This window comes from Martes martes, assembly GCF_963455335.1.
Source record: "Martes martes genome assembly, chromosome: 3".
Lineage (NCBI taxonomy): Eukaryota > Metazoa > Chordata > Mammalia > Carnivora > Mustelidae > Martes > Martes martes.
Genome location: NC_137890.1, coordinates 139,740,497 through 139,761,731, shown reverse-complemented (window position 1 = coordinate 139,761,731; position 21,235 = coordinate 139,740,497). Strand labels below are relative to the sequence as shown.

Sequence of the window (21,235 nt, the reverse complement as noted above, 5' to 3'; positions counted from 1 at the left end):
AAAGTGGGCTCTAATGGGTTCAAATATTGTATCCTTATTATTTATAGAACTATGGGCAAGTTGTTTTACTTCTCTGTATCTGTTTTCTCATTTAGACAAAATAGGCATTGTAATAGTACCTACCTCATAGGTTGTTGTAAGGATTAAATGAGCTAATAGAAAACATTTAGGACATTATGTGGCACATAATAAGCACTGCACCAGTGTTTGTTATTCTATCACCTATCAGTATTTACTTTTTCAAGTCTAGTCTTGAAGTTGGTCTGTAAATCTTTGTGCTCTTGTTGATAGGCTTTGATATCAGAATTAAACTAGTTTGCGAAATAAACCAGATGTCTATATCAGTTTCTATATAATGGAATACAAGCTCTTGTTTGTACTACTGAAATACAAGGTAATGATCTCTTCTTTAAAATGCGAAGACATTCACATAAACAACCATATATTATACTTCCTCTTTTTTGGAAGAAATTCCTTGTCAACTTTTTCCATTTCTTTGATGGCCATTAAATTACTTGGTTGTTACTTATCACATCAATTGTATAGTAATTTGAATCTCTCTAGAAATTACTCATTTTAACAACTTCATTTGTCACAGCATAGAATTTTGCATAGTATTCTTACCAATTAAAAAATCTCTCCATGAGATGGGTGTTATAATCCCTTATTAAGTCTTCATTTTTAAGTATCTTTATATAAAATCTTTTAGGTTCTTTCTTATGGTTTTCTTGTATTTATGTTGAAATTTACTTTTACTATTAGGTAAATGCTTATTTTCATTATTTTTGTTTAATAATTAAAGCTCTTAGAGCTATTAATGTATATCCAACTACAGCCTTGGCTATATCCCATGAATTTCAGAATGAGTGTTGTTATTATCATCTATACAGTTTTGATTTATTTGCCAAAAAAGCTACTTAAAAACATTGAATTTATAAGTGGATAGGATTTGACTTCACTTCTTATGTACCTGTATAATTTCACCACTTTGGAATTTTAGATTTTCTTTTTAGCCTAATAGGTCAATTAATGTAAGTGATAACAGGCAAAGAGCCTGAAGAGAAAATATATATAGACTTTGTAATATATGAACAAAGAGGATATTGTTAAATCAATCTTAATTATACTATTTGTATATTATTTCCTTTTGTCTGTCTCACTGGTTGATGAATCAGACAAGTGTTAAAGTCTCTCATTATTGTTATTTATTGAAAGATTTCATTAATATAATTAATATTTTTGTTTCATATATTTTGATGCCAATATTTTTAAAAGTGTAATGGTTCTTGACTATTACAATGTCATTGTAGATTGTATCTTTATTCAATATGAAAGAGTTATCATAAAAAAAAGAGATATCATTTCCCCATCTGGTACATTTTTACTTCACTTGTATTTTATCTAATATTAATACTGTGACTCCAGCTTTTTGTTCACATTTGTACAATATTTTTGCTCATTCTTTTAATTTTCCCATTTTAGTTACTGTATTAAGTTTGTGATTATTAACTCAACTGTTCTTTAGGTTAAAATGGAACAAGAATATAACATAAGTAAAGTGGGTCAAGGAGTAAGAAATTAGAGACCACCACAAATTGTAGAGTGATGCCCTATTTTGGTGGGCCACTGGCTACTCGGGACTAATTATTGCTACAATATGAAAATGTATCCCCTTGTTTTAATTTTTATAGAAGTGTTAAAAATATGGATTTTTATAAAAATTTCTCAACTTTGAGACACTTTGTAGCTTCTTCCTTCTAGGATAAGAACATCATCATACTCTTTGGGCTGGATGGGTACTTACTGGCAAGATTTGTTCAAGTTATCTTTCAACGGCATATAGTTGTATTTCATTATTGAAAAAATTTGCAGACTTAGACTTAAACATAGCTGATAATAGATAAATTTGGTTTTCTGCCATCTTGCTTTATATTGGATTTCATGCTGTGCTATTTCCTTTATAATTTAATACATAAACTTTTTTTTCACCCATTACATATTCAGTAGATAAACACGCTCTGTTTTAAAAATGTATATAATCTGTGTTTCTAAATTTGACTTCTTGGTAAATGAGGAATTTATTATACTTTCATTATTTACAACCATTTTATCTTTTTATATCCCAGTTTTTGTTTATAAACAGAGTTTAAAAATCTGGTCTTATTAAAGTATTCTAATGTTTCTCTTTCAGGATTTAGGATAATTTCTATTTTTATTATTATGTATACATGTTGCATTATTTAGACTGGGGGTGTTTTATATTATATGTTCTTCCTCCCAATTCTTTTAAAATAAATTACTTATTCATGTGCTCTTGATTTTTAATTCATCTCTCAGCTGGAATGTGTCTTTGAATTTTTTTCAAAAAGGAAGCTATAGGGTTATATCAATTATAATCCTCACAAACAAAAAGCAATGTAATTGAGAACTAAAATTAATATATTGCAAACATTTTCTGCCTCAAAATTCTGTTTTTTAAAAAGATTTTATTAATTTATTTGATAGAAAGGGAGTGTGAACAAGCAGGGGGAGTGGGAGAAGGAGAAGCAGGCTCCCCAAGCTGGATGTAGGGCTCTATCCCAGGACCCTGGGATCATGACCTGAGCTGAAGGCAGACGCTTAACTGACTGAGCCACCTAGGCACCCCAACCTCAAAACTCTTTAAACATCAGTTTTTAAATGTCTTCTTAGACAACTATCATATGATCTTCCTGATATGAGGAAGGGGAGATGCAACGTGTGGACTTTGGGGGTAGGAAAAGAATAAATGAAACAAGATGGATCGGGAGGGAGACAAACCATAAGAGACTCTTAATCTCACAAAACAAACTGAGGATTGGGTTGGGGGTAAGGGAAAGGGTGGTTGGGTTATGGACATTGGGGAGGGTATGTGCTATGGTGAGTGCTGTGAAGTGTGTAAACCTGGCAATTCAGACCTGTACCTCTGGGGCTAATAATACATCATATGTTAATAAAAGAATAAAAAAAATTAAATGCCTTCTTACATTTAATGTCCTAAAGAAGAAGACTATCTGGGTTTTGTGTTTTGTTACCTGTTTTGTTTATTTATTTATTTATTTTTTTGCTGTTTTTCTTTCAGGCTTTTGTTTGAGTCAAAATGGTAAGGAAAGTATTCACCAGGATATGTCTCAATGGTAATTTCTTTTCCATAATTTTGCCGGGTCTACCCTGAATCCTTGATTTACAGATTTGGGTCTTCTTTTCAGTTCATAAAAAATTTTTGAAGTTGAAGGTCCTCATACTCATGTATTCTCCCAAAGCTTCAGAGAAATTTTCTCCTATGATACATCACCTCGTCCATATTCCTCCACATTGTCTCTATGGACATCAGGAAAATCATCCAGGAATCTTCCCATCAAAACATCAAAATCACAAGGGCTTACTGATTCTGTCTCTGTAGCATCTCTATTACCTCCCTATTTTCATATTCGCCCTACCCATTCTCAAAGTAGTTTTCCACAAAAGGGCTATAATATCCTTCTAATTACTTGCCCTGCATCTACTTACATTTCTCTCTTTCTCCCTCTCTCTCTTTATATATACACACATATAAACACACTTTGATGTTTTTCTTATCGACTAAAGGTCAAACTCCTTCCCTAACAAAGGATGTGCCAACTTCATATCCGTATCTCATTTTCTAGCTAATGGTATGACTCGTTTCTCCCTATACACTCTGGTCTTAGTACCTTTGCTAATGTTCTGTTTTCTCTGGCTCCTTCTCTTGGTCTTACCTTTCAAAATACTACCTTACCTTCTCAGAACCATCCTTCGTAACATTTTTCCCAATTACATCTTCCCAAAGCATTTCATCCATCTTTAGAAATCCCGTGGTCCCTACTTACCTTTGTTCTCGATTTTCACCATACTCTTCTTATCCCCATTGTTGGACTTTATCATGCTAGATAAAGGATGGGAATTCTATCTCCCACACTATAAAACACGTTTATAGTGTTTTGCACATTAAAAAAAAAACTGCTTAGCACTGAATGACCCTTTTACAAAATAAAACATGTCAATTATGAATACCTGGAGGACATAAAATTTAGCATAGAAGATCTCATTCTAAAAGTATTACCTGAACCGGTCCATTAAAAAGTGAAGAAATTCCTTTACTTCATCCATATGAGTGAAGCTAGGTAGGTGTCCTCCAAGAGCTTGGCAGAATCTCTCAGCTTCTTCCCAGTTCCTTTTTCTTACAATTCTTTCTATATGAAACAGCTTAACAAGACACAATGTTAATCTCTTTCCTGGCATAATCATAAAGTATTCATAATTTCGAAGTTTATTATGGTCAAATGTGTAGGTTTTTAAATTGAGTTTATTTTAATTCAAATATAATTAACATACAGTGTTATATTAGTTTCAGGTGTACAATAGAGTGATTCAACGATTCAATACATTACTCAGTGCTCACCGTAAGTGTACTTGTTAATCCCCATCACCTATTTCAACCATTCCTCCACCCACTTCCCCTCAGTTTGTTCTCTACAGTTAAGAGTCTGTTTTTGGTTTTTCTTTTTTATTCCTTTGCTCATTTATTTTGTTTCTTAAATTCAAATGTGTAGGTCTCTGAAAGGGATTCTTACAGGTATAATAATAACAGGAAAATGTTTTTATTTTTTTTATTTTTTTTTTAAAGAATTTATTTGTTTATTTGACAGAGAGAGATCACAAGTAGGCAGAGAGGCAGGCAGAGAGAGAGAGGAGGAAGCAGGCTCCCCGCCGAGCCGAGAGCCCCATGCGGGACTCGATCCCAGGACCCTGAGATCATGACCCGAGCCGAAGGCAGAGGCTTAAACCACTGAGCCACCCAGGCGCCCCAAATGTTTTTATTTTTACCTGTAATTAAAACAGGTGAAAAAAAACATATACCGTGGGGCGCCTGGGTGGCTCAGTGGGTTAGGCTTCTGCCTTCGGCTCAGGTCATGATCCCAGAGTCCTGGGATCAAGCCCTGCATCTGGCTCTCTGCTCAGCAGGGAGCCTGCTTCCCCCACCCCCTTCCGCCTGCCTCTCTGCCTACTTGTGATTTCTGTCAAATAAATAAATAAAATCTTTAAAAAAAAATATGCTGTGACACAAACAGGACCCGCTGAAAGTGTCAACTGAAGGCCAGCACAGGTGCCAGCTACTGCTGTCAGTAGAGTGAATGAGTGACTTTCCTCATCAGGATGGGGAACCGCTCCAACAAGACACCTGCAATTCTCCTGCATTCCTAGGACCACCCGGTAAGAATATAAAGGATACACATGAATACTTTGGGAGTAGACTTCTGCAGAGAAATGTGCTAAGAACATAATTATGGACATACTACACTGAGACCTGTACAAGTACAGGCTTATTTTCTGATGAAGATGATTCAAAGGGTAATATTGACAGAGAGTGGCAAAACAAAACTTGCCACTTCAGGCTCTTTGGTTTGTGATGACTAATTTTTTTCAAAAAAAGAAGAAGAAGAGATTATACAATGGTAGATTGAATTACTGATCCCAATTCTTCAGTTCTTGTGATAAAACTATACATTCTTGCTATGGCCTCCTGGTGGGTGACGTATACTCCTCTATACCTTGATTTGGGGCCCGGCCATGTGACTTTGCTGTGATCAATGGCATATTAGTGGAGGTACAGTGAACAGAGGCCTGAAATGTGCTTACATGCTTAGACTTGCCTCTCAGGCTCCAGCAGTTGACTGTGAGAAGAACAAACCCCTGATAGCTACTGTCCCATCAGCCTAAGACCCAGTCAAAAGGCAGCACACCCCAACTCACAGCCTGGAGCCCAGCAGAGCTAACCCACAGTTGAAAGCAGAGCTCACCATTTAAGCCTAAACTAAAACAATCAATCCTTATTTGACCCAGAGATCTGTGAACACAAGACAAAATGTTTGTTGTTAGAGCCACTGAATTTTGGGGGATGGTATGTAATGGTTTCTTTGTGGGAACAGCTGACTGATACAGGCCTGAATATTATTATTTTTTTTAAATGTAAGAAGTGATAGAATTCTTCATTTGACAACAAGGATTAGAGGGATATGAGAATCATAAGCAAAGTGTCAGCGTGGCATGTAGCTTAGTTAACTTCTCAGAACAAAAGAACACTAAGAAAGAGCCAGTTCTGGCTCTGGCCCTGCTCTTTTGGGTAGGACATGAGTTCATGTGAGGATTAGCTGTCTCATGACAAAGGTTCAATGGCGTTCCCAAACACGCTGGTAGGTTACATATGTGCCTGCAGAAAAGCATAATTTCTACAAGCACATGGACTAGGATAGTAGAAAGATAATCTCATTAAAGAACTGAATGAGAGTGTTACTTTACCTTATAACAAGAAAGAGTTGAAGGGAAACTATGCCAGCCTTCAGGACAGGGGTCTTCAGGCTTGGGAGCAACTTCTTCAGGCCGAATGGGCCCACTTATTTTCTTGCAAACTGAAAGGGCTCTGAAGTTTCTGCAGTCTTTCACCTCCCACTTTCCAAGAGACTTTCCAGTAGCCATAGCCACACACCCGCCTGGAGAAGCTGGGGTTGAAACATTACATTTGAAAATTAAAGTCCAAACATTTTCTAGTGTCCTTACCCTTTATCTGGGCCAAGGTCTGGAGAAAGAATATAAAAGACAACAGAAGAAAGAAATGTGTGGTTCATAATAATCATGACGACAATGATGACCATGATGGTAATAAAGGGAAGTGTTTATTACTTGCCAGGTACTATTCTAACAGGATCAAATTAATCAGTCCTTACAACAGACCTCCAGAGTATCATACTAAGGTGCAGTGAGGATTAGTGACTTGTCCAAGGTCACATGTTAGTAAGTGGTTGATCAGAACTGGAACTCATTTGGTCTGTATCTGCAGCTGTAGCCTAAACCACTAAGCTGCTCAGCATAGCCTAAGGGATTCATATTACCTTAACAACTTTTTAAGGAACTTAGTAACCCTCAAAATGAAACTCTTTCACATTCAGATCGAAAGGAAAAGGCGGTACAATAAAGAGGAGGTGTATAGTAACACACATTTGTTTTCTACTAATTTTTGGCTGCCAAAATTTTATTTATTCACAACATTAAGAGATAGCTTATATTATCAGATCCATTTTTCAGATGAAGAATAAGTGACTTGCCACAAGTGCCATGTTCCCTTTTATATTCTACCACACTGTCTGAAATGGGCAAGAGACAAGAACATAGGTTGGAAAGTAATAAGGACAACTTCTGTTCCACCAAACAGACATGGTCTCATGTCTCATACATGGACAGCAATTGGAACAAAGGACTGGGAGAAAAATGCTATGTTGCCCTGGTAGAGTGTCCTATTTCCCCCCTGTTCTGCCCCCTACCCATGCCTTGTCCATGATGGACCAAGCTGGCTGAAGCTGGGAGTAATTATGGTAAAGAGAGCTCAGTGGTAGTCTTTCTGACTATAGGACTGAGAGAATAGTCATTGTGGCTACTTTCTGAGCTCCTCTCCAACCACTGAGTCTTTTCTATGAAGAAGATGACATTGACTCTAAGATATCTGAATGTCTATAAAAGAAATCCCATATGTTTTGTATATTAGAACATTATAAACATTATAATCATATATATATTTATAACATACATATAAATATAATCATATATAATTACAATTAAAACACTATAATCTAAGGTGAGATTTAACTAGGATTATCACCTGTATCCTCCATATTCCACAAGTAAAAAGATGACTTTGTTATCAATACCATTCATATTTATGGTGGTGATCATCTATTTCAAATTTTGTGGGCATTCTCTATTTCAAATACTATGTTTCATTATACACTCATATGTTCTAGTTACTGGGTTATAAAAAGTGGTCTTCATGATCACATGGTACAGAAACAAGAAAATATAAATAATCCAAAGGAAGAAAAGTTGAATACTTTCTAACTCTAATGCAGTCTAACTCTGGTCTTATAGAAAGCCAAAATCCTTTACAAAGCATTGGACTGAAATCAGGGCATCCGGATTTTAGTGATTCAATAACCAGGTAACATTTGTCAAGTAAATCACCTTTCTGAGACTCGGTCTTTCAACTCTAAAATCAAAAGGGACTTCTGAGGTCTTTTTTGGTTCAAAATGTTCTAATTTGATGGCTAATTACATTCAATGCTTTGAGCTGGTTGAAGAAAGGTGAACTAACTTTCAGAATAAACCATACCTACAATATTGCCTCCTTAATTTTTACCTATTTGGAATAATAGAAATAAACACATTCAATTTTGAAGAAGTTAAGCAGCAGAGAGATGAAAACGTAAAGCACTTCAAAATGAATCTTCTAGATTCTGTTTGAGACTTAGATGGAAAAGATAAAAAAAATTCACATTGATGGTTCTAGCTTTGTGCCATTAGAGGGTGGTTTCTGAGAACTGAGTTTTTTAGCTCCTTTTTGGGGATTATTACCAAGGACTTCATAAGAAAGACATAGTCACTGCTTCTATTTATGGTTCCATAGACAGACTCTCATCCTGAAGATTATCATTTCCCTCACATTTCTTTTTTTTTTTTTTTTTTTTTTAATTTTTTTATTTTAATAAACATATAATGTATTTTTATCCCCAGGGGTACAGGTCTGTGAATCGTCAGGTTTACACATTTCACAGCACTCATCATAGCACATACCCTCCCCAATGTCCATTTCCCCACCACCCTCTCCCATCCCCCTTCCCCCCCGCAACCCTCAGTCTGTTTCTTGAGATTGAGTCTTTTATGGTTTGTCTCCCTCCCAATCCCATCTTTTCATTTTTTCTTTTCCTACCTCCCCCCAAACCCCCCCACCTTGCATCTCCACTTCCTCATATCAAAGAGATCATATGATAGTTATATTTCTCCGATTGACTTATTTCGCTAAGCATGATACCCTCTAGTTCCATCCACGTCGTCGCAAATGGCAAGATTTCATGTCTTTTGATGGCTGCATAGTATTCCATTGTGTATATATACCACATCTTCTTTATCCATTCATCTGTTGATGGACATCTAGGTGCTTTCCACAGTTTGGCTATTGTGGACATTGCTGCTATAAACATTCGGGTGCACGTGCCCCTTCGGAGCACCACGTTTGTATCTTTAGGATATATACCCAGGAGTGCAATTGCTGGGTCGTAGGGTAGCTCTATTTTCAGTTTTTTGAGGAACCTCCACACTGTTTTCCAGAGTGGTTGCACCAGCTTGCATTCCCACCAACAGTGTAGGAGGGTTCCCCTCTCTCCGCATCCTCGCCAGCATCTGTCATTTCTTGACTTGTTAATTTTAGCCATTCTGACTGGTGTGAGGTGGTATCTCATTGTGGTTTTGATTTGTATTTCCCTGATGCCGAGTGATGTGGAGCATTTTTTCATGTGTCTGTTGGCCATCTGGATGTCTTCCTTGCAGAAATGTCTGTTCATGTCCTCTGCCCATTTCTTGACTGGATTATTTGTTCTTTGGGTATTGAGTTTGATAAGCTCTTTATAGATTTTGGATACGAGCCCTTTATCTGATATGTCGTTTGCAAATATCTTCTCCCATTCTGTCAGTTGTCTTTTGGTTTTGTTAACTGTTTCCTTTGCTGTGCAAAAGCTTTTGATCTTGATGAAATCCCAATAGTTCATTTTTGCCCTTGCTTCTGTTGCCTTTGGCGATGTTCCTAGGAAGAAGTTGCTGCGGTGGAGGTCAAAGAGGTTGCTGCCTGCATTCTCCTCAAGGATTTTGATAGATTCCTTTCGCACATTGAGGTCCTTCATCCACTTTGAGTCTATTTTCGTGTGTGGTGTAAGGAAATAGTCCAATTTCATTTTTCTGCATGTGGCTGTCCAATTTTCCCAGCACCATTTGTTGAAGAGGCTGTCTTTTTTCCATTGGATATTCTTTCCTGCTTTGTCGAAGATTAGTTGACCATAGAGTTGAGGGTCTATTTCTGGGCTCTCTATTCTGTTCCATTGGTCTATATGTCTGTTTTTGTGCCAGTACCATACTGTCTTGATGATGACAGCTTTGTAATAGAGCTTGAAGTCTGGAATTGTGATACCACCGACTTTGGCTTTCTTTTTCAATATTCCTTTGGCTATTCGAGGTCTTTTCTGGTTCCATATAAATTTTAGGATTATTTGTTCTATTTCTTTAAAAAAAATGGATGGGATTTTGATAGGGATTGCATTAAATGTGTAGATTGCTTTAGGTAAAATAGACATTTTCACAATATTTGTTCTTCCAATCCATGAGCATGGAATATTTTTCCATTTCTTTGTGTCTTCCTCAATTTGTTTCATGAGTACTTTATAGTTTTCTGAGTATAGATTCTTTGCCTCTTTGGTTAGATTTATTCCTAGGTATCTTATGGTTTTGGGTACGATTGTAAATGGGACTGACTCCTCAATTTCTCTTTCTTCTGTCTTGTTGTTAGTGTAAAGAAATGCGACTGATTTCTGTGCATTGACTTTATATCCTGACACTTTACTGAATTCCTGTATAAGTTCTAGCAGTTTTGGAGTGGAGCCTTTTGGGTTTTCCACATATAGTATCATATCATCTGCAAAGAGTGATAGTTTGACTTCTTCTTTGCCGATTTGGATGCCTTTAATTTCTTTTTGTTGTCTGATTGCTGAGGCTAGGACTTCTAGTACTATGTTGAACAGCAGTGGTGATAACGGACATCCCTGCCGTGTTCCTGACCTTAGCGGAAAAGCTTTCAGTTTTTCTCCATTGAGAATGATATTTGCGGTGGGTTTTTCATAGATGGCTTTGATAATATTGAGGTATGTGCCTTCTATCCCTACACTTTGAAGAGTTTTAATCAGGAAGGGATGCTGCACTTTGTCAAATGCTTTTTCAGCATCTATTGAGAGTATCATATGGTTCTTACTCTTTCTTTTATTAATGTATTGTATCACATTGATGGATTTGCGGATGTTGAACCAACCTTGCAGCCCTGGAATAAATCCCACTTGGTCGTGGTGAATAATCCTTTTAATGTACTGTTGGATCCTATTGGCCAGTATTTTGGTGAGAATTTTCGCATCTGTGTTCATCAAGGATATTGGTCTGTAATTCTCTTTTTTGGTGGGATCCTTGTCTGGTTTTGGGATCAAGGTGATGCTGGCCTCATAGAATGAGTTTGGAAGTTTTCCTTCCATTTCTATTTTTTGGAACAGTTTCAGGAGAATAGGAATTAATTCTTCTTTAAATGTTTGGTAGAATTCCCCTGGGAAGCCGTCTGGTCCTGGACTTTTGTTTGTTTGGAGATTTTTGATGACTGTTTCAATCTCCTTACTGGTTATGGGTCTGTTCAGGTTATCTATTTCTTCCTGGTTCAGTTGTGGTAGTTTATACATCTCTAGAAATGTATCCATTTCTTCCAGGTTGTCAAATTTGTTGCCATAGAGTTGCTCGTAGTATGTTCTTATAATTGTTTGTATTTCTTTGGTGTTGGTTGTGATCTCTCCTCTTTCATTCGTGATTTTATTTATTTGCATCCTTTCTCTTTTCTTTTTGATAAGTCTGGCCAGGGGCTTATCAATCTTATTAATTCTTTCAAAGAACCAGCTCCTAGTTTTGTTGATTTGTTCTATTGTTTTTTTAGTTTCTATTTCATTGATTTCTGCTCTGATCTTTATGATTTCTCTTCTCCTGCTGGGTTTAGGCTTTCTTTGTTGTTCTCTCTCCAGCTCCTTTAGGTGTAGGGTTAGGTTGTGTATTTGAGACCTTTCTTGTTTCTTGAGAAAGGCTTGCACTGCTATATATTTTCCTCTCAGGACTGCCTTTGTTGTGTCCCACAGATTTTGAACTGTTGTGTTTTCATTATCATTTGTTTCCATGAATTTTTTCAATTCTTCTTTAATTTCCTGGTTGACCCATTCATTTTTTAGAAGGATGCTGTTTAGTCTCCATGTATTTGCGTTCTTTCCAAATTTCCTCTTGTGATTGAGTTCGAGCTTCAGAGCATTGTGGTCTGAAAATATGCAGGGAATGATCTCGATCTTTTGGTACCGATTGAGACCTGATTTATGACCCAGGATGTGGTCTATTCTGGAGAATGTTCCATGTGCACTAGAGAAGAATGTATATTCTGTTGCTTTGGGATGGAATGTTCTGAATATATCTTTGATGTCCATCTGGTCCAGTGTGTCATTTAAGGCCTTTATTTCCTTGTTGATCTTTTGCTTAGATGATCTGTCCATTTCAGTGAGGGGAGTGTTAAAGTCCCCTGCTATTATTGTATTACTGTTGATGTATTTCTTTGATTTTGTTATTAATTGGTTTATATAGTTGGCTGCTCCCATGTTAGGGGCATAGATATTTAAGATTGTTAGATCTTCTTGTTGGACAGACCCTTTGAGTATGATATAGTGTCCTTCCTCATCTCTTATTATAGTCTTTGGCTTAAAATCTAATTGATCTGATATAAGGATTGCCACCCCAGCTTTCTTCTGATGTCCATTAGCATGGTACATTGTTTTCCACCCCCTCACTTTAAATCTGGAGGTGTCTTCGGGTCTAAAATGAGTTTCTTGTAGGCAGCATATGGATGGGTTTTGTTTTTTTATCCATTCTGATACCCTGTGTCTTTTGATTGGGGCATTTAGCCCATTAACATTCAGGGTAACTATTGAGAGATATGAATTTAGTGCCATTGTATTGCCTGTAAGATGATTGTTACTGTATATTGTTTCTGTTTCTTTCTGATCTACTACTTTTAGGGTCTCTCTTTGCTTAGAGGACCCCTTTCAATATTTCCTGTAGAGCTGGTTTGGTGTTTGCAAATTCTTTCAGCTTTTGTTTGTCCTGGAAGCTCTTTATCTCTCCTTCTATTTTCAATGATAGCCTAGCCGGATATAGTATTCTTGGCTGCATGTTTTTCTCGTTTAGTGCTCTGAATATATCATGCCAGTTCTTTCTGGCCTGCCAGGTCTCTGTGGATAGGTCCGTTGCCAATCTAATGTTTTTACCCTTGTATGTTACAGACTTCTTTTCCCGGGCTGCTTTCAGGATTTTCTCTTTGTCGCTAAGACTTGTAAATTTTACTATCAGGTGACGAGGTGTGGACCTATTTTTATTGATTTTGAGGGGCGTTCTTAGCATCTCCTGGATTTTGATGTTTGTTCCCTTTGCCATATTAGGGAAATTCTCTCCAATAATTGTCTCCAATATACCTTCTGCTCCCCTCTCTCTTTCTTCTTCTTCTGGAATCCCAATTATTCTAATGTTGTGTCGTCTTATGGTGTCACTTATCTCTCGGATCCTCTCCTCGTGTTCCAGTAGTTGTTTGTCTCTCTTTTGCTCAGCTTCTTTATTCTCTGTCATTTGGTCTTCTATGTCACTAATTCTTTCTTCTGCCTCATTTATCCTGGCAGTGAGAGCTTCCATTTTTGATTGCACCTCATGAATAGCTTTTTTGATTTCAACTTGGTTAGATTTTAGTTCTTTTATTTCTCCAGAAAGGGCTTTTATCTCTCCGGAGAGGGTTTCTCTAATATCTTCTATGCCTTTTTCGAGCCCGGCTAGAACCTTGAGAATTGTCATTCTGAACTCTAGATCTGTCATGCTACCTATGTCTGTATTGATTAGGTCTCCAGCCTTCGGTACGGCCTCTTGTTCTTTTTTTTGAGGTGAGTTTTTCCGCCTTGTCATTTTGTCCAGGTAGGATTTGCTTTCTCCTGCTGTGGAATTCCGCTGTTCTTGGTGACTGAAGTTGGTTTTGGATGGTTTCTTGTTGATCTTCTGGGGGAGGGGCCTGTTGTAGTGATTCTCAAGTGTCTTTGCCGCAGGCGGAATTGCACCGCCCTTGCCAGGGGCCAGGCTAAGTAATCCGCTCGGGTTCGCTTTCGGGAGCTTTTGTTCCCTGAGCGCTTTCCGTAGAGTTCCGGAGGACGGGAATGAAGATGGCGGCCTCCCAATCTCTCGGCCCGGAGGAGCCGAGAGCTTGGGGTTCCGCTCCTCAGTGCACTCTCAGAGCAAAGCGCCCAATAGCCCCGCCTCCCTGGCTTGCGGTCGCGCCTCGAGGAAAGCAGTCAATTGTTGGAGCTGGAGAAAAGCGCCGGGTCGCTTTTGTCTCCGTGGCCTCCGGCCGCGCTCCGAGCCCACCCAGCCTGCGACCGGCACAAGGTAACCCCGGGCTTAGAGCTCACTCCTCGGCTTTGTCGCTATAGCCGGCTTCCCCGCTCTAATACCTGCGAGCTCTGCGGCACTCAGACATCCCCAGTCCTTCTGTGACCCCGCGGGTCCTGGGGTTATGCTGACCCCGCCTGGGTTTCCCCCCAGTTTAGCCTCTGGAGCGATGTCTCCCAGTGGAGCCGACTTTTAAAAGTCCCGATTTTGTGCTCCGTCGCTCTGCCGCTTGCCGGGTGCCGGCCCCTCCCCCCGGGGTCTATCTTCCCGTCGCTTTGGATTCACTTCTCCGCAGGTCCTACCTTTCAGAAAGTGATCGATTTTCTGTTTCTGGGATTGTTGCTCTTCTTCTCTTCGATTTCCCGTTGGATTTATAGGTGTTCACAATGGTTAGATAAGCTATCTAGCTGATCTCCTGCTACCCGATGTCGTCTCAGCCTGCTACTTCTCCGCCATCTTGACTCCTCCCCCTCCCTCACATTTCAAAGCTAAGTGAAGACCATATCTGGGAGGTATACTGCATTTCACAAATCATCATATTCCACTACTTACCTGGCTCAAGAAAATTCCAGTTGGAAAAGGTTACAGCTTGCTTTACTCCACCGACACCTGTCCAGCTATACTCTCCATGTGAATCTATATCTCTCAGGCCAGTCCAGAAGTATTTTCCTGGAGATTTAGTATACTTCTTAATCATGTCATTCAGGTACTCTTGCTCAAATCTACAAAACAAGAGTTAAATTAGCAGGTGCTTTATAGTGATTGAATTACTATGTATATTGAAGATGCCTCTTTTTCTTAGGAGACTTATTTAGTAAAGCTAACCCAGAGTTAAAAGCTCACAAGTACATGTTTACTGATGATCATACCTGCTAGTTATAGTCAGATTGCAGTTGGTTCCAAAAGGGACTTCATCCTTATAAATCTTGTAACAGGTTTCTCCATGTCTTTTCCAGCCCTAAATCCAAGGAGAAGTATCACACTGTTCAGACTTAATGTCCCCCTCTAATAAGCAAGATTCTACTACACTGATAACAGCTCACATTTAGAGAAATCAAGGACATGGCCTGTACATTCATACACATGATGAAGGTGGGTTACAACTTCATAGATAACTCCAACAGGATTGTGAGCCTGTGTCAGACAGGAGTGTCTTATTTCTCCTTACCTCCAGGACCTAGCTCCTCATAAGACTATAATGTTGTTGGCTGAACTATTTTTGGAGAGGGAAAAGATAAATGGGGGAAGTAAAGACATCAGCATTAAGGATTATAATCACATAGATTTTTATAGAAATCATGAATAGGTAACTCTTTTTCTTATAATATTTTTTCTTCTGTAAGAATGCTAATATTTAATGATTCACTGCTCTCTGATTTGCTCTAATGTAAATGAACAGAAGGTAGTCATTTCTTCTGTTTCCCAAGTCTGAATTGTTTCAGTTTCACCTATCATCTTTGACGAAGAAGGTGTAATACTGCTTAGAAAAACTTACAGAGGGACTTTACATACCTCATCTGGAGGACACATCTTGTCAGATGTCGTATCATTCATTTGTTCTCCCTTTTTCTTACATACATATTTAAGTTTCTCTTCACACGACTGGACTTTCCACTGACCTAGCTTTTTAAAAATAGAAAAAAAATTTTTCCACACAGAAATTATTTGCCATATATTTAGAGTTGAACTCTGACTTATTTTAAATTAAGATAGTTTCTTCTCACAATACTGCGAGCAAGGGGCAAGGGGAGGAGGAAGGGGAGAAAAGAGAAAATAAATGACTACATCTGGGAATATACTCCTAACCAACTGAGCCACCCAGGCGTCCCTTTTTATTTATTTATTTATTTATTTATTTGTTAGAGAGAGAGTGAGCGAGCACAGGGAATATACTCCTAGAAAATACTACTCAACAAGCCTGCAAGGTTGTGGCTCACCGCCTGTTATTTTAGCACCACCTCAAGATCACAGTGGAGATGAATTCCATTTTCTTATAAGAGTAACAATAAAACCATTAAAGGACATTTAGTACAGGAGTTGAATAAAGAAGAACTCAGCCTGCACACAGTTGACAGTGTTCAAGCCTTCTTCCACATGACATGGCCAAAAGACTTTGGCCCATTGATGAAAAACTTTTGGATATGTCAACCAACCATGCTATTTCAATCTCCTCATATATAACATAATCATGATAGAACAGCTACTCTCCAAGAATTCCAGAATCAAAAGTTCTTTCCACTCTATTTCAGCTTAGACTTCAAAGTTCTCTCTTTCAAATACGCTACTTAATATTAATTTTGCTTAAGTCACTCTGCTTTCTTCAAATTAAATTTCAACAAGTCAATTGTGATAAGGGTCAATTTTGAACACTGGAATGTTATCTAGGTATGTTATCAGTGTAGTCTTGTCTATGGGATCTCATTTCTATCTTTAACCTCTACCAAAAATATCTTAATAATCCTTTAAATAGAGCACCAAATGTGACACCCTTCTAAATTCATCTTTGACACCTTTCTAGATATCTCTTTACCCTTGAAACACTCCTAAATATGCATAACATTTGCTACTTCCACTTAAGTCTCTCTAAAAGTCTGGGGGACACAAGCCCCCTAAATAATTAGGAGTCCCTAGGAAAATGATACAAACAAAATATAAAGATAAACATGTCTTTTCTCTCAACATACAGCCTATTTTGGACTCTTAACTAAAGCATGTTCAATAAATAGCTAAGCATTCCGCATAAGAAAGATGTTCTCTGAAAAACATTAGACCTACTTTTAAATTAATTATTAATTAATTAATTAATTAATTTTAAAAGATTTTATTTATTTTTAAAAAGATTTTATTTATTTATTTGTCAGAGAGAGAGAGAGAGGAGCGAGAGTGAGCACAAGCAGACAGAGTGGCAGGCAGAGGCAGAGGGAGAGGGAGAAGCAGGCTCCCTGCCGAGCAAGGAGCCCGATGTGGGACTCAATCCCAGGACGCTGGGATCATGACCTGAGCCGAAGGCAGCCGCTTAACCAACTGAGCCACCCAGGCATCCCAGATTTTATTTTTTTTAAGTAATTTCTATACCCAATGTGGGGCTCAAACTCACAACCCAGAGATCAAGAGTCACATGCTCCATCGACTAAGCCAGCCAGGCACCCCTAGATCTAATTTTTAAATAAAATTTTTTTTCACTTCTTCAATTAAGATTAATATAAAAATCTGAACATGAATTCAGAAGATGGGATTTTTCCCTTAAGCTGTGGCTATATGTTAAATATACTGTTGGTCCAGAGAGAAAGCAGCTTATTAGAACCAATCTGGCACAAGAATTGAGTACTAACAGGATTTCCTTCATGTGTTTCAGACCAGAGCAGCTACTCTCAGACAGGAAATGCATTGCTTATTTAGTTGTTTTATTTGCCTCCTTTTTTCTAGTAGCTTCCAGAAAGAATCTACGGGGCTCTTACATTTTATTTTCTTTCCAGGCTTAAACAAATATCCCAACCAAAGTCATTTTAACATTATTTGGTATACAATAAGAATATAAATAAGCCATAGGAAGTTTCCTACCTTTCCTAAATAGGAAACACAGTTGGGAGTCTTATTGTAGGGAACATTTGGCTCATTCTTACTCCAATATGTTAGAGTAACTTCAGTACCATCAGACCACTGAAATGAACTTGGAACATTTTTGTTCTTAAGACCTATCCATATTTCTTCTTCAGCATCTAAAAGAAAAATATTTTATTTATTTGGTTTTATTCAATTACATAGTTCAATGTGTACATTGTCACTGATTTTTACATTCTGATAATGGGGTTTTAGGAGCCTCAATGGTATTTGTAATGAATCTATGAAAATACTGATAATTTAGGCAGGCCAGGAGTCAAGGGCTTTTCAGGGTACTTATGCAGTCAAGAGTACATACTGGAACAGCCAAGTTGTGATCTGCAGGTTAGGTGTTCCTGATACTTGATTTAGATAAACCTTGCTTTATGGGGTATACAGGTTTCCTCTTGCCCAAAAGCTCTTTCTGTCATTTCACTTTTATGAAAGACATATGTACCTATTTTCCCTAAGTGAACGAAATCTGAGGTGGACTTTTGCTTTTATGAAATGGTGTTTGCTTCGTTGTTTTATGCCATTTTGGTTTATCAAAGGTTTCACAAGAACAGTCTATCTTTGGACAACAGGGGAAATCTGCAATGGAATTCTACAAATACCATCCTAGATACCCCAGTTAGAATAGGATGGATGTCCACCCCTGCCCCGGGATGCTGCTGCTGCCTTCCCAGGGGAAACAATACCATGCTGACACAGAATAGGTGTCTATTATTAGCTATTACTATTAGTGAATCCTAGGAGGCAGATATGATACTGTGCATCTAGTGTATTTTTGTTCTTCAGTCTTTAGCTTTTAAATAACTACAAAAGTGAAATAATCTTCACAAGTGTAAGGACCTATTTAGCCAGAGTGACTCCATCTTGGTTAAAAGCCAGTTTGTTTTTGGTGCAGTTAAACTTAAACTGACCCTGCCCCACTCCCCCCAGAGAAACTTACTTAGAAGAAAGTCCGGGAAACCAGTAAAATATGGTCAGCTAGTTCCTAATAACAGAGCCCAGAATACAAGGCCAGGTCGGCCAGTTCTTGATAACAGAGCCCAGAATACAAAGACGAGTTGGGCCAGGTGGAGACATCCAGTCAGTAAGAAACACACATACTTTTTCCCTAACCACCAAAGAATGTAAACCCCATCATTTGGGCGCCAACCTTGAGCACCAATTCTGACCAGAATAATAGGTTAGGTCAAACAGCTACTATAGGGTAAATTGTAATTCAATTGGCCACCTGCGTGTGACCTAACATGACTACAATCTCATTGGCCACCTATGTGTGGCCAGACTTTTGCCCAATAAAAGGTAGCCTGTAAGATTGGGAGGGGTCGCTCTCTTTGGAGGCGGCCCTGACCGGTCAGTCAGTCAATTCTTGAGCCTGTAAGCTGGAGGTGGTCGCTCTCTTTGGAGATGGCCCTGGCCGGTCAGTCTGACTTCTAATGCTTAGCATAGAATAGAGCTTTGCAGAACTTCCACCTTGTCTCAGTCTCGTTCCCCTGACCAATCAGTCTGACTTCTAATGCTTAGCATAGAATAGAGCTTTGCATAACTCTCACCTTGTCTCAGTCTCGTTCCCCTGGCCAATCAGTCTGATTTCTAATACTTGGCATAAAATAAAGCTTTAAATAATTTTCACTTTGTCTCAGTCTTGTTTTGTTTAATAACGGACCTAACAACAAGAATCTGGAGCAACTTAAATAGGTTTTAGCTTATGAGATGAGGAAAATTATTCAATCACTGGCTATACTGTCAAATTGGCAGCTACTAGCTATGTGTGGCTATTTGTAAATTAATTAAAATTAAGTAAAAATAAAAATCAGTTCCTCAGTTATATTTCATGTCCTCACAAGCCCCAAACGGCTGGTGGCCGCAGTATTGGACAGTGCAGATTATAGAACATTTCCATCATCACAGAAAATTCTATTGGACAGTGCAAATCTGTAAGGATCAAACTGTAAGCTTTCATTCCTACCAAGAGTCTAAAAATAGGGGCACTTTAGAACGTTCCAAACCTCTCAAATAGGATATTTTAAAAACTTACCCCCATTATGGAGTTTTGTGACAACCACCTCCACATCTGCTAAAGAATGAATGCTGATGAGATCGCCATTCAAGGCTTTGCATTTTGTATGTGCCTTATCCCAGGAATCACTTTCATTTACCAGCAGATAGCAAAACCCATTATTTGACAGCCAGCCTGTATCACAGTGTGTGTCTGAATATGTCCAAACATCTGCAGGAAAAACAGCTATTTATATTCCAGTAAAGATATATCTATTTTGAATCAATAACATTGCAAATTCTTCCTTCTTAAATCATGAGGATTCTGGAAAGCTGGGGAATGGGATGTCAAATAGCACAGGGACATGAATTTATGTGGTGCTTCATTCTACATCATAAGAGTGACTGCAGGGATACAGATAATTATATGACTGTAATGTGATACAAATGTGCTACATGATTAGACTCCAACTATTTGAGAAGGGGCTGCCTTTAGTCCTAATAGGAGGATAGTGTCAGGTAAGCCACTTGTTAACAAATCTCTTCCTTGGTTTGGGATTTGTTAGGTTCCCCTCCAGTCTCTGACTTTGAGAGGTTATGAAGTCCAGCCTCCTTTCATGTATCGTCAAATCAGCAAGGGGATGTGGTTTCATGCCTACTGTTGGACACGGGACAGAGATTTAAGGAATAAGTAGAACATTTATAAACTCTATACAAAAGAGAAGACAGCGATGGAGGGAAAGAGCACAGGGCCTCTCTGGACCTCTCCTTTCCTTCCCACTACTAGATCTACATCCTCATGCAATTAGTGATTCTTTGTTTTCACCACGTTAAAACTCACTCAGATGATGGTCAAGAAAGACTGGAGAAAAAGACAGGTATACTACCATACAAAATACTTCTCTCCTTCTTAAAAGAACTAGAAATTAAGTCAAATGCTCAGACTTCATGGATTCTGGACTGTTTGGAATAACTGATGTATGGAAAACACAGCATCTTAAAAATATGAACAGTTTGTTCTTCACTTAAAGATAAAACTCAGGTCCGGTTAGTTTCTCACACTTGCAAGGCAACTCAATTTTACATTTCTGAAATAGTACTTGTTATTATTATTATTATTATTTTATTTTATAATTATGATAAAGGAACATAAGAAAAAACACCCATAATTGAACTTAGGACAAACATTTTCCTATTCTAGTCTTTGTCTCTATGAATACATATTTTTACAAGATTAAAATGATAAGTAGGCATATCATTTTGTTCTGCTCTTGTATCTGCCTGCCAGCACAGTTATTTTAATAAATGCATATTATTCGATCATGTGGAAACATCATATTTACTTAATAATTGCTACTACAGCATATTTATTTGATCTATCATCAATCACCCAGGTTTATTTTCATCTGTGCTATCTTTTCTATTACGCTTTTTGTTGTGTGAACCAAATTTGGTTTAAATCAACTTGGCAGATGAGTGTTCATTTTCCCCTATTGTTTTAATAAAA

At 38.0% G+C, this 21,235-nt stretch overlaps 1 protein-coding gene across 1 annotated transcript in view; it reads right to left on the bottom strand.

Moving 5' to 3' along the window:
• LY75 (lymphocyte antigen 75) overlaps positions 1 to 21,235 on the bottom strand; it is a 103,564-nt gene that overhangs the window by 56,505 nt on the left and 25,824 nt on the right. Inside the window, exons 7-13 of the mRNA XM_080798308.1 lie at positions 19,769 to 19,960; positions 17,683 to 17,840; positions 15,634 to 15,744; positions 14,991 to 15,079; positions 14,674 to 14,843; positions 6,337 to 6,536; positions 4,100 to 4,242 (exon numbers count right to left, since the gene is read on the bottom strand). Coding sequence (XP_080654434.1) covers positions 4,100 to 4,242; positions 6,337 to 6,536; positions 14,674 to 14,843; positions 14,991 to 15,079; positions 15,634 to 15,744; positions 17,683 to 17,840; positions 19,769 to 19,960 — 1,063 coding nt within the window. The remainder of the gene's footprint in view (positions 1 to 4,099; positions 4,243 to 6,336; positions 6,537 to 14,673; positions 14,844 to 14,990; positions 15,080 to 15,633; positions 15,745 to 17,682; positions 17,841 to 19,768; positions 19,961 to 21,235) is intronic.